Source organism: Zerene cesonia, chromosome 14 (assembly GCF_012273895.1).
Source record: "Zerene cesonia ecotype Mississippi chromosome 14, Zerene_cesonia_1.1, whole genome shotgun sequence".
NCBI lineage: Eukaryota > Metazoa > Arthropoda > Insecta > Lepidoptera > Pieridae > Zerene > Zerene cesonia.
Window position 1 is genome coordinate 4,759,708 of NC_052115.1, and position 14,671 is coordinate 4,774,378.

Genomic DNA, 14,671 nt, shown 5'->3' on the forward strand with positions numbered 1-14,671 from the left:
GTTTCGGTGTTATTACATTTCCACTACGAACTTCGAGTGACCAATCTATAGCAGTATATAAGTGTATAATCTATGGTTGTTTGACCCAGTTATGTTAAAGGATTAACGGCTTATAAAATGTAAAATAACATTTCCCCAGTAGCGTAACTCCGTAGCACCTTTAATTACACGTAATATACTCATTGAGTGCACAAAGAAATCGTTGTTTCCACGTTCGCTTACACCGCATATCTTTAGCCAGTTTTTCTGCAATTATACTGGATGATCTACAGATTCCAATTTATGGCTTATTCATTATTTTCACGGTGACTGCCTGTCGCGCTTAGTAGCATGTCAATATTGATGGAACAAGAAGTAGTGGAGTTGAAAATTTGTACGTGCAAAACATCTTAGATGGTATTGCATTAATATAGATAATCTATATACATAAAAATTAATCCCTATGTCCGTTGGTAACGCCATCACGCGTGAACGGCTGGACCGATTTCAAAAATTCTTTCCATTAGAAAGCTACAATTACACTGAGTGATATAAGCTATATATGTGCCACGGGTGAAACCGGGGCGAACAGCTAGTAGTAGGTATAAATAAATTTAAAATAATTTATACTAGGTTATAATTATCTTATATCACTATGAATGATTTAATAAAAGCTTTACCCTTGATCACAATTTATAGAAAAAGAAAGTACATTATTGAAATGGAATATCTAAAACTGCAATTAAAAATCTGAATTCAAAAACTTGAATCGAAATAACAGTTGTCTCACAGATAATATATACGGATCTGTTGCATTTTTTAGAAATTCGATGGGAAACGTGAGCTTTCCAAGCGGAATGTAGTTTGATTAAGGGCTCTGGTGATACTATAAGTTATTTGATATAGCGCAATTAATCAGGCAAGACAGTATATTTAAATTTGTAGATAGATATTCAATTTATAGACATCAACACCAAAAAATCAAGACGCATTATTGTAATTCTAGTATCTCATTTAAAATAGTGTTGAGTTAGTTAGTTACGTGTCAATATCTTATCTGTAATTTTATTACAAGTCTTTGTTTAAACCTATCGAATAGAGACAGAAATCTATACATATAATTAAAAAAACTATAACTGTAAACATAAAAATCAAAAAACAGTGTCTTTATGTTGTAGTTTTTGAAACTAAATAACGGATGAGATTTTAAAAACAGTAATAAAGTAGGTGCAAAGTAGGAATCCAAAAAAATTGTTTCTGTATATGTTCGTTTGTATGTGCACGCTAATCTGCGGAAATTCTGCGCAACATATAGGCTAAACAAAAATTGTTACACAGCACACACACACAGCATTTTATACAGAGAGTATAAATTTGTAGATCTGAAACACCTGATATGGAACTTCAAGATACCAGCTATACATGTATAGGAATGAGGATTTAGCAAACATTGTTCAGTCTGTTTGGCATTTTCTGTTGACTTATAAAAATCCAAGATTTGGAAATCCCATTGTGGAACTCAAAGAGCCCAGCTACACTATAACATAAATAGAAATTATATATTAGGAATAGTAGATCTGCAACATGTGATGTTAATATCAACGATATCTGCGGAAATTCGGGCAGTAAAGTAGTTCTTTATCCAGTTTGTTCACGTTCAAAGTTCACACGAACGAAAACTCGGGCACCAGCTCCAGCAAATTTAATAAGCTTAACTATTGACAACCCGCCCGTTTCCTATTCTTGACTCTTCCCAGTCACTGCACTGGAAAGAAGGAATGTCTTCTTTCCAGTCATCAATCCGTTCCTTATCCCTTACCAAGGGGTAGCACAATCGCTGTGGCACCTCTGCGGATGTTTAAGGGGGGTGTTGATCGCTTACCATCAGGCGAACCACCAGCTCAGTAGTCCGCTGTGACATATAAAAAAACCACTGCAATTCTCATTTAATAATTAAAGCTACTGTAACTTGATAATTTATTCGTAGACTGTAACGGTCTTCAAATTTAAAACATGTAGGTAACATGTTTGACGTACTTTATCCGTTTTAAAAAATAACGCGTCTTCCATAACGGTTTAACATTCGGTTGTTAGATAAGCTTAAATTATTTCCATATTTTAGGTGTACTTTAATATTGGCGGAATATTTGTTAAACGGAAAAACTAGTGAGAAGTATACCTTCATTTTATACATAACTAGCTTTTGTCTGCGGCTTCGGACGCCTAATGTAACGCGGAGTAGTTTATTAAATGGTATTATACATAAAAACCTACCTCTTGAATCACTCTATGCATAAAAAACCGCATCAAAATCCGTTGCGTATTTTTAAAGATTTAAGCATATTATATGATTTAATCATAGGGACATAGAGACAGATAAAGTTACTTTGTTTTATACTATGCAGTGAAGAGATAATAGTACTCGTACCAATGCATTGGCAAACAAATATTTTTATTGAGTTGTTTTATTGGCTTCTAAACAATGCTTGTGACAATCAAATTTTGATAACAATATAAAGTAAGAATTAATAAGGATAAATGATATACTAATATGAATGGTACAATACAAAAAGCTGAATCAGGATTCAATATTAAGCAGGTCAGGGAAGAGGCTTCATTATAAATGTCCACTGCAGGTGGCAGATCATTAACCTACAGCCTTTAAAAAACAAACTCAAAATTTACCACACTATGGAAAATATAATAGATAAACAATTTCGTTGTTTTAATTGGCTTCCTTTAAAACGAAGAAACACTCACAAGTGAAAATATATCTATACATCGAAGTATAATTGACTTAATTGCTAAAATGCCGCATTATATCCGATAATTAAACGAAAGGTGTCGGTAAGAACAGACGGAACAATTAAGACTAGTCCCATTAGTTTGTCAGTATTTAGTGAAACAACTTAATCACTTCAAAAAGAGGTGATAGGTATATGTACGCACACATTGCAATCAAATAAATTTCATTCTATAAATGTATTAAAATATAATGTCAATTTCATTTTCAATTTAAGTTTTACATTAGAACAATATAACGTAACGTTTACGCAATCGTCTTTGCTCTCTCCAATTGTAAAATATATAGTTACGATAAGGGCACCTATTACAGATAGTAACGCGTAATTAATAAGTATCGGCTAAGTTATAGGTAGGTACTAATATTAAGAAAATTCAAAACACCACGCGGTAAATCTAAATGATTGCTTGCATTGATTGAATCTAATTATAATGATGCTCCACCTAACTTTAATTAATTTTCACCCATTACGAACTATGATTTAAGACAGTCTCTATTTAAAAGTCAATAAATTTGGTACTTATTTATAAGTTATACAGCAACTAAGTATAACATGTGCCTATAATTTCCGAAGCTTAAATAAAAAAATGTTTTAGTATTTCCATTGCGTACTGCCTACTACTAAAGTACTTAAATCAACCATTTAAACAGTTGTCATAAGAAAAATAAATATCAACTACTATATATTGTAGGTCTAATCATGGTTATAAATCATACATCAATATTTTATGATAAATTATTGTAGCATCGACTGAAGTCCAAGTCCCTGCATATTATAATCAGTTACACGATACAAAAAACAGCTGTGATGCCGCTAATCTGACGCTGGGTCAGCCACATTAATCTCTGATTTATATGAAATAACTCCATACAGTCACGTTCTCCAACCACAAATTTAAATATCATATAGCTCAGTTAATAAACAGACGAACTTACCTAATTATTTTGCGGCAACCGGTCCGATTTAAATATTCAAAGCATCCACTATGTATCATCACGAATTTCCGACTTTCTAACTCGAAATTCGTGACCAATCGATGCTAAAATGATATGTTTTTCATTTCATACATGTCAAGTGATTTCACATTTTTCATTACGTTTTTTTCTAATGAGTAAAACTCGAAACTAGAAACGAAATTTGCAGAGATGCAGATAAGGTATACAAATGCGTTGCTGACCGTGCTGACAATTCGTAAAGCTTAATTAAATAAAAGCTGTCTTGTAGTTATTTATTGATGTAACAGCAAAAAATTTAGATTTTCATAAAAACCTGACATAGAGAACTGGCTTTTAAAATTAATTATTTCGTCTAACAAGAGGCGAGATAAAAATTGAATTAATTCAATCTGAATTTTTAATAGCAAAAACCAACATTATTAATAGACTGGTAAAACATTAATGGAAGCGAAGACCTATTTTAACGTTATTTTTATTATTTCTTTCAGTAATAATAAATTTGTACAATGATCGAATTTAAGCCTGTACCTAAATATTACTTATAAAGAAATATAAAAAAAAATTGATATAGTATCGTTTTCACTTACAAATTGGGTAGAAGTCTAACTTTTATATCAATTAAATCAAAATAAATATTTTCCATTCTTGTAAACTTTTTGGAGTTTTGATAAAAAATATATGCAATAGGTAAAAATAGGTAAATTTACACATAACGCCATCTATTTCGTCGTAAATGAAACAAAGTGAATAGCTTCCTACGTATTAGGCAACCATATGATAAATATTTTATCGTAAATACAAACAATATTAGCGAACATGACTGTGATGTGTATGTGTATGTTTTGCCACAACTAAGATCGAACCCGCACACTGCCGTAAAAGTCACGATTCAGTAACCACTACGTCAATCGGGTCGTCAATTATATATCATTATGTTAGTTTATATTCAATTAAAATTGATTTTATACGGTTGTTAAAACAATAATAGTGAAACATATAATATTATGTAAACAGCACACAACATAATGTTAAAACTAGTTAATTTTAAGATCTTCTAATGATTATTCGTAATAGTTTTCACCGTGAAATGGAATTTTAATTCGTAATAAACTGAGACGAGTTTGAAATCTAGGTAGTATTAACGAATAGATTCGCTTTTTAATTATTCAAAATCGTAAGGAAATTTGGGTTACGATACTTTCCGGGAGCTTTTTCGTTACCTTCTCAATCATATGCAAAAGACAATATAAGTATATTTTAATATGCAAAATATAATGAATACTAACACTAGTTTCAATACTAATTGAAATACTGATTTATCATTGATATAAATACAAACAAAAATTAAGAACGGTGATATAAACATTACAACGCCTAATATCTAAAAACTTAAACTCAAAAACTTACCAAACATAAACCTCACAGCATGTATTTAGCGTTCATCCATTAAACACAAATTGTATTACAATAAAGCCAAATATAATATTTAGCGCAAAATCCCTCTTCAATGAACACCACAAACGCGCCGCAAATGCTCCAGTAATAATTAATTGCACTAATTTTGCGACGTGCGCAATCTACGGTGCGCGTTTGATTTGTGAACTGATGCGCTGGATCGCGTGCCAGACGCGTTTGCGTGGTAATGTTACATATTATTGTTATGGTATTTCACGAAAGTCTAAGACTGTTAGAATCAAGCGTATGATATGCCCAAAGATGCTGTCCCTACGCGAATCTTACGCAGCTTCACTCGTCAAACAAAATGATAATTTACATTTACACTTTTTCATATGTGACGCCTTACCATGGACGTTTGGAACGCAAAATTCATGATTTGTTACGCAGGTGCCGGCACTTAATTGACTGCGATCCGAAAGCTTAATGGCGTTCATTAGTAAAATTGATTTAATGTTAAACGGCCTCATAAGTATCGCTTGAAATTGTATAATTTCACTGAAAGTTTTTGGCGAGTACTTTCTCGTGTTCAGTAATTGTTTTGCGAAAAGTGGCGAGTTTCGGCGATTTCTTTTTGTAGAACCTTAATTTTAAATACCATTTTAACTGTCTTATTCTTATAATTCAATTGGTAGTATAACGAATGCAAATAAAGCAATTAAAGCATGCCTTAACGAACCAATACACAAATTGTTTAATATTTCTTTTTAATCACGAACTCGCCGTATTGTAATTGATATAAACGATCCCACTAGATACGTACTATACATAAGTCTTTAAATACCAAAAAAAAAAAACGAAACTCCTTTCTTTTTTCTAGTTTGTGATTCCAGTTTTTATACAATTTTTATGTTCTATAGTGAAGTAGGAACTTAAATTATATATTGATATGTATAACATAATCAAGTTAAATAATTTAGATTAAGATACACATTACCATTGGAAAACTAAAAAAGTGTATTTGATTTTGATTGGAGTCCATTGAATATGAAATAAGGTTTTATTTCTCTGTAGTTTATGGTTAGGAAAAAACATTTTAAAAGTAAAAATTGGAATTTATTAAAATTACTTAACAAACTAATCTATAAGAAATATATCTTCCGGCCGTTTCCGACGATCTTATAATTTTTACCACCTGTAACAATGAAAAAAATATTGAATGTACCAAAATATTTCAATCTAATACTGAAAATGAATGCGCATAATTAATGAATCACGAATGCTACTTCTGTTATTGGTAATTGCATTGACTTTAACGATAATTTTAAATTAAAATTAAGAATTTTTAACAACAGCAGTGGACATCCAGTAAGCAACAGTTGTTTGAAGTAAGCCAGTGTAAATTACTCCATCTATTAACATCAGTACTAATACTAGAAACTGAACTTATTTTTGCAAATCAAGTAAAATTGAATGACTGAAATAAATAAATATTGAATAAAACATTATATATAAATATTAAATAATATAAAACTATTAACACAATTTTTTTTTTAATTATTTCACCATGAATTAAATCCATTAAGGTGTAGGTGCTTGTATAAAGTATATATGAAGAAGGTTGATAACTATAGAAGCTACTTCATGCACTTAACATATGAAATTTCATAGCTATCTTAAAGAAATCAGCTCGAATAATAATTACCTGTCCTCTTTTCAGTCCAAAGTATCTAGCAACGGGATCACCTGCTTGTATTCTCATCAACATATTTTCTTTTAGTTTACTGTACTTGAGTTAGGCCAATTATTATTATTAAGAGACTATAGAATATAAATCTATTTTTAAATTTCACAAAAATAAGGTGATTAACAAACATGTTCTCTTTACTTTTTAATAAAGATTATATTACCAAATTTTAATAATAAGTTTTCTGGCCATGATTTAAGTTCTGAATGTTACAAAATGTTTGTACCTAAATGGCCAATTTCACGAAATAATTACTAAGAGTTAAAAAAAAACATTTTTCCAGATATCAAGCTTAATACAATTTCAGTAGTTAGCAATTGCACAACCAAATCGTTTTTAGGTCTTTTAAAATATTTAAAAAGTTTATGCATCTTAAAAATGAAGTGTATTACTTATATCTTTGGAATTACTTTAATCTTTGGAATTGTTTATTAACAAATAGACAATTCTATATTGCTTCTAGTGATTAAGTATGCCTATTAACCATTTGTATGTACTGTTTATTTGTTATATATTTATCCATTATTACTTCTGCTTCTTATTCTATAGTATAAAAACTCTTAAAAATGTATAACAGCACTATGTAGTGTTTTTCCTACGTTATTTGATTATGTTTTACATATACACTGAATGAAAAGGAGTAAAAAACTAATGAATTACAAATCTACATGTGTTCTAATCCAGCACATTCAGATGTTCTATAAAAAAGGATACTATCTCGCTAGTAGTTCCTGCTTCTCATCTGGAGTCAGCACAATATGTTCCGGTACCAGCTCATGTTCAGTAATATTAATGAGTAGTTCAGATTCAAGAAATTGTTCCAAAATATATTTAGGTGCCATGTCCACTAAAGACTGTTTTGCGGATGGAGTCATACCTGAAAAGAAGAAAATTTTAAAACAAGATATTTTTGTAGCAGAAGTTTTTATTTCCTTTTTAGTAAAAGAAAATAAAGTTTTATAGTTTGTTAGAACTACTCTTAAGAATTACAACTCTCACCTGCTTGTACCACAACAATAGCTCTATGTATATTTTCCTCTTGCATTCTTGTACAGTAAGTTTTGATAGTTTTGATACCAATTTTAGCTTCATCCGGGAAGAAAACAAACATCTGGTCTGTTGGATCATCATTATGAGCCACAAGGACAATCAAGTCACTGCGAGCTGGTCTTTTCTCACTAGAAATAAAATGCATTTATTTTTTAAGTCCACCTAAATACACTCTTCATTTATCATAATTTTTATGTTATAAATAATACCATTATCATTTCGGATCTGTTTCAATAACAAACCTAATTAATAATAAATATAATTTAATCTATTTTTATTAACATCACATAAAGTATTAAAATAATGTTTAAGTTTAATTTCATTAAAATCATCAATAATAAATTTTGATACCTATTTATTAATTTAAAATTGCTAACATATTTAATATAGTATATGTGGTACATATATTATAAATATATGTACAATTAAATGTATTTTTAGAAGTTGTCTGACGGAGATCCTTTTAATAATCTGTATAATTGAAAATTATTACACATAATGAGAAGCAAACTTTTTTAAGTTTAAAACTAGAAATAAATGTCAAAGTAAAATGATGTATGTACTGTCAAATCATCTTTTAGCAACATTTTAAAGAAATTTGGATTAACTATAAATTTCGCAAATAATTAACATTAAATTAATTGTTATAAAAAACACAATATGGAGACATTAGAAGAGAAAGTCAAAAAGAACATTCTTGAGAGAAATGTATCAGAAACAGCAAAACTTCATGTGGGTATGTAAAGTTTGCAAATTTTTTTAAGTCTCGTGTCCCCTAATGGGGTAGGGGGTGATAGGTCATATACATCTGTTTCTTTATGGACAAGTAGGTGATCAGTCTTCTGTGTGCTGCCAGACCAAAGTTTTTTATTCAAATTGTTAAATTAAATTTAACATAATTCATAGGATACTTAATGAGAAATATTGTGCACAACATTACTCTCTTATGCTATATTTTGCAATATTTGATTAACAAAACAATTGCTGTAATTATAGATAAAACGAAAACAAGTGCAAATTAAAATTAGCTATAGGCGTTCATTCTCGCAATATTGTATATTTCTGTCTACTCAATTATGTAATATAATATAGTAAAAATTACACTTGCATAATCCTTATTCCTTACTATTTCTTTATATGTGTAATAAGTGTATTTGCTTATTTGTATTTGCTTCTATATTGCAACAGGACTGTCAGTCGATCAATTTTATAAAATGATGTGTCTGAAGATAGTAAACAAGTTAGTGAGGCTACTTAGACCACGGTAAAATTGACATTCTCATTGAAAGATACAATATATTTACATAACTTGTCACTACAAAATATTTGGCAAAACGGACGAATCTTTAATTCAGTTACTGATTTTAACAATCTAATTACAAAACATATAGAATTAAACGGACATGGAAAAATGTTTTGCAAATTAGAGGTGATTTCTTACCTTGGTTTATCACCAAACTGTTCTTTAAAATGATCCAGTGACTGATCTAATTCATCCTGAGTAACAAGATAGCCTCTGTCGTGACAAAGCTGTGAAATAATAAAATACTGATTTTACTCGTACAATTTGAGGAATTTATAAAAAAGCTTGTTTGTTGACAACTTTTCTACGTGTTTTTTTCAATAATCATAGCTTGTTATATTTGTTAAATATGTACTTGCAGTTATCAATATCAATAAATATCCACACACACAAAACTCAATATGTTAAAATGCGATGTAAACATCAACTATAACCTATAAACCATACCTGCATGACCGTCTTACGAATTCGCCATAATTTGTATGTTTCAGCATCGTCATCCATTTTTATCTATTAACTCTAAGCTGTAAATTACTTAAACAAATGATTTGAATCTAGTTATAAGATACAAATAGTTTTAGTCGAAATAGTAAACGCCAAATCTCACAACAACAATTCACATCATAACACTCAACGCGGATTGCCACCATAGATAAAATTAACATTTGACAATATTATTACTTTACTATATCATCTATGTTTACTATTCACAGATTAGTAATTATATCTTTTTGATACCACCACAGTACCTACAAAGAGAATACAGGATTAAGTACTAAGTACAGTGCTACCATCTTATGTCTGATATAAAGGATCTCGTCAGCGATTATAACATTTAAAATTTAGGAAAGTAGAAGTGCAAAGTGTAATTTATTGCACAAACTCGTATTGTTATCATGAACTTGATAACTCTTTTGCACCCTAATGATCGACTCCGGGTTCATTCGTAGTGCATATATACCCTTTTGCACTCAGGGATCACGTACATCTAGCAGAGGTGAAGAATTGTCAACATCCACTCGTTCCTGAGATTAGAACATTGAACAAATAAAAAATCGTCATAAATATAGCAGTATACATATTACTTTATTGTAAAGCTCGTATATACTTACTTTTAAATGATTTTGGTGTATAGGTAGTTAAAAAACCTAAACAGGTTCAGCTGCATTTGATTAATCGAGTTTAAGTACATAACAGATAAAAATAACTTGAAAATGGACTAAACAATTCATTGTCCTTAAATTCGGTTAAAAACATATTGATAAACCTAATTAAACCACCTAGTACGGTGTAGCAAAATATATACATGAAATATGTAAAAATCAAGTTAAATAATTTATTAACCAAAGTACTATAATTGTAATTTAAAGTAGGAATCTGTTCTTTAATTATAACAAAAAATTGCTATGAAAAAAAAAATTACTTATAATTAAAAACAGAATATTTTATATTCTAGTTTATAATGTTCAAGTGTCACGTCTTTAAGAATTTGACAGTTGAAAAGTGAAAATATCTTAATTGCAGGGCAACGTATTGTAATTGAACATTCTTATTAATCTACTCAACTTTATTTGTAATTTGTGATCTGTGTTGTGATATTGACAAAATTTAGAAAACAGGCCTTGTGTTAAATAAACAAATTACTAAGGTTTCCTTACAATAAATACCAAAATAAATCACAATGGCTGGAATTAAAGGTATGATTTAAAAGATATAGAACTTTGTCAATGCTTTCATTATGTTCATGAAAAATGAGTCATAATATATGAAAAAACTATTTTCAAACATTCCATTACGGCATTTCTAATGTAATATCAAATCTAATTTTAAATATTCTTTTGTTTCATGTAATACTTTGGACTAACTAACAGGGTAAGTTTAATTTTAAGCTTGATTTAGGCACCTTAAACCTTTACAAATATAATTGTTTTGTGGGAACATCATTCGTGTTTGAAAAATGTTTATGAATTAAATATATTTGTAGCTTTTCAAAAATATAAATGTTGATTTTTCAAACACAAAATTCTAATCTTGTCATTAAGTTTATTTTTGGAATTGAATTATGAACCAAGTGTACTAATATAACAATGATAAAGAGTTAATATGTTATATTTATATTTTTTACATGACCTACTCCCATATTAGATGTTTAGTAGAGTTACTCCCTTGACACAAAATTCATTACTGATATAAATTAAAATTTCAGACTGGTGTCGCTAGCATTTGCTGGTTCAATCGGGATGACATTTGTTATATTAGCATGTGCCTTACCACAATATAAGTAAGTATTTATTGAATAGTTCTAGAATATGACAACTCCCACTTAACATTTATCTCAACTGCAGTTATTTATAGAAAGGCTCAGCTTTTCTTGGCTAAGAGTTTTTATTTCTAAATCATTCCTAATCTTTTTATTTGTATGTTTTTATTTGTATCATTTCCTACTAGTAGTGACGCGCGGGGGGCTAGTGATCTGTACTACAGATCTTTTTACGACCTATTTCAGACACTAGTCTTTCTCAGTAGTTTAATGATTGTGAAGGCAAATAAATAATATTTTATTTTATTATTATAATCACTGTCTTCTTAATGTTAGTTTCCAATAACATTTGATTAAAAAAGTAACAAAGCTGAAGAGTTTGTTTATTTGAACGCACTAATCTCGGAAATTACTGGTCCGATTTGAAAAATTCTTTCAATGATAGATAGCCCATTTATTGAGGAAGGCTATAGGCTATATATTTACCCTTGGTGAAGCCAGAGCGGACCGCTAGTGTTAAATAAAAGTAAATTGTATTCAAAATACTGTGTGAAATATGTGATAACAAAAGGATGTTGATATGCCCAAACAATCTAATAGAAAGATATAAAGTTTTGTGATAATTCTTATAGCATAAATATACAAAAGAAGTCATCATGCATTACTGAAATTATAAGTAGGTATTAAAAAAGATGCTTTCTCTTTTGTGTGTAAGATGAATCTGCCTTATCTTCTGCCGTGTATAGGAAAATAAACCATATTTATCTAATATTGTGGTCAGATTTTATTGAATATTTTCTGATAACACTTAAATGTGTTTAATGTTTCTGTTTTAATTCGTCTGCAATTTTTATACTTTTCACCTATAAAAATGTATTAATTTATCACATTCTTGAAACATAATATTATTGTTATGGTAACCATTACCTATAGTTACAGTTGAAGCATGATAGTTAATTTAAAATCTACTTCATTTATGTTAATTAAGGTTTGTATTCCTTACTAGCGGTCCGCCCCGGCTTCACCCGTGGTACATATTTAGCCTAAAGCCTACCTCAATAAATGGGCTAACAAACAAACAAAAAAACTCTTCAGCTCTATAATATTAAAGTGTAGATTATTCTGTTTTAGATGCCAATAATATTATAAAGTAGCCTTTTGTTTGTTTGTTTATTACAGTTGTCCTCAAAAAATGCTTCATATAATTAAAAAAAAAATTACATTAGAAACCTTTAAGTTATCTGGTAACAGAGGCTACTTTTGTATCCTAGATCCAGGATAAGCAGCTTTATTAAATATACACATATAATTTTTTCAGACTATGGTGGCCATTTTTCGTAGTACTATTTTACATCCTTTGCCCAATACCAACAATGATAGCTCGGCGCCACACAGAAGGCACTGGTGGTACAAACTCACCATGCATGGAGACGGCTATATTCATAACTATGGGTATTCTTGTGAGCTCCTTTGCACTGCCTATAGTTTTAGCCCGCGCGTCTGTGGTGAGTATATTTTTAACTCAGTTTTTTTTTTTTACTGATAAAGTTCATTGTGTATTTTGTACCAGTATTTTCACACAATTTTGTTATAATGTGTATGTGTGTGCTTGGAATCTTAGCTGGCAGATGAAATGATTTTGATTTTGTTTTAAAAAGATGATTGAATATTGGTCATAAACTTGAATCAATAATTAAATTCACTGTAAAAAATTACAGACAAGTCTCACTTGAGTAGTTTTTAAAATTTTTACATAAATTTGGTAACCTACCTAATGAATATTAGTAAATGTTTCAGAACATATGTTTGTCAACATTAGGTCTGCCTCATTTTCCATTTAATTTTGTATTTCTTTAGAAATCTAACAATCGTAATTTATTGTTTCCAGATTTTGTGGGGAGCCTGTTATTTGACTCTAGCAGGCAACATCATAGTGTACCTCACTATTCTCGGATTCTTCACGATCTTTGATATGGACGATTCTGATTATGCAATGTGGTGAGAAATCTAGAATGTGTCCCAACATTCACTTGAGAGAAAGACATTCACAAGGCAGATTTTTGTATAAGATAATATGTTGTGTTAATCATTTATTATAAGAGTGAATTAATGATGCTGATGTTAGGATTTAGAGTTTTATTTACTTCAGTGTAATTTAAAAATCTATACCCAATTTTTATTTATGAATATTATAAGATTGTTTTTTTTTTAATTTCGATAATTGTCACTTAATTAGTATAAGAAACGGAACCTGTGTATTTTTTTACAAAAACGTAACTCGTAAATTAATTAGAAACGATAGGTAACCAATAATTATTATGGAATGAATCGAATATTGTCTAACTGCTTAAATTTGGGTGTCTAAAAATATGAATCTTGCAAAGTACAGTATTGTTTTTATATTGATATTTTGTATGTTGATTACGTTTTGCTTACATCGTTTCTATGAGCATCTTCACTGAGAGATGGGAATGATTATCTTTTATAAAATTACTAAATATAATATTAGTTCATTATATTTTATAAATAATTATTTATAGTTATAAAGAAAATAATATTAAATACACATATAACATATTTTATTTAACTTTGGTGAAAGTACATGTAAGTTTATACTAAAATCTTAAGAGTATTTATTTAATTCATCCATAACTTTATCTTGTATAATGATTGATAGTAACATTTTGATTTCTTCAAAATTACATTCCTGTGTTATGATTTTTTTGTATATACGTAACAAACAACGGTTTATCTGTCAATAAAACACTAAAAAAAACAACAACAGTATACCTACTGCGACTGTTTTAGATAAGTTGAAATTTGCATCTGCCTTCGATTTTAAGACGTTATGTATTTACCAACAGCAGTCAATAAAATGGACATGTACTATTAAAATTTTTGGATCATCCGCATCGCTTTATAGTGATTGGCGCGACTTGTGCTGGAAAATTGGACGTGTTGAAAAAAAATACTCTCGAAGAAAAATCGACGCTTTGAGACATCGTTTTTAGATTAATGTTATTGGATCCTGGTCACAATAAATATCTAACCAAATCTTTGTAAACGAAGTATTTTATTTATATTCCATAGTCATATTACACAATGTTTTCATGTATTTTGTGTTGTTTTTGTAGTAATCAATAGTAAAATTCTATGAAAGAAGTTCCGAGAAGATAT

At 29.5% G+C, this 14,671-nt stretch overlaps 3 protein-coding genes across 3 annotated transcripts in view; 1 reads left to right on the top strand and 2 right to left on the bottom strand.

Moving 5' to 3' along the window:
• Positions 1-5,356, bottom strand: part of LOC119831686 — a 49,531-nt gene extending 44,175 nt beyond the window's left edge. The window contains exon 1 of the mRNA XM_038355141.1: positions 5,147-5,356. The gene's annotated coding sequence lies outside the window, so the exon portion shown is untranslated. The remainder of the gene's footprint in view (positions 1-5,146) is intronic.
• An 828-nt stretch (positions 5,357-6,184) lies between these two features.
• On the bottom strand, positions 6,185-9,893 carry LOC119831714 (DNA-directed RNA polymerases I, II, and III subunit RPABC1). Its single transcript, XM_038355188.1, has 6 exons — positions 9,682-9,893; positions 9,373-9,461; positions 7,881-8,059; positions 7,596-7,758; positions 6,840-6,918; positions 6,185-6,329 (listed from the first exon to the last, which is right to left on the bottom strand). The coding sequence occupies exons 1-6, from the start codon at positions 9,736-9,738 to the stop codon at positions 6,264-6,266; spliced, it is 633 nt and encodes a 210-aa protein (XP_038211116.1). The 5' UTR covers positions 9,739-9,893; the 3' UTR covers positions 6,185-6,263.
• An 834-nt stretch (positions 9,894-10,727) lies between these two features.
• Positions 10,728-14,558, top strand: LOC119831769 (leptin receptor gene-related protein). The gene is made up of 4 exons (XM_038355269.1): positions 10,728-10,932; positions 11,441-11,515; positions 12,813-12,999; positions 13,383-14,558. The coding sequence occupies exons 1-4, from the start codon at positions 10,916-10,918 to the stop codon at positions 13,494-13,496; spliced, it is 393 nt and encodes a 130-aa protein (XP_038211197.1). The 5' UTR covers positions 10,728-10,915; the 3' UTR covers positions 13,497-14,558.
• The last annotated feature ends 113 nt before the right edge of the window (positions 14,559-14,671 follow it).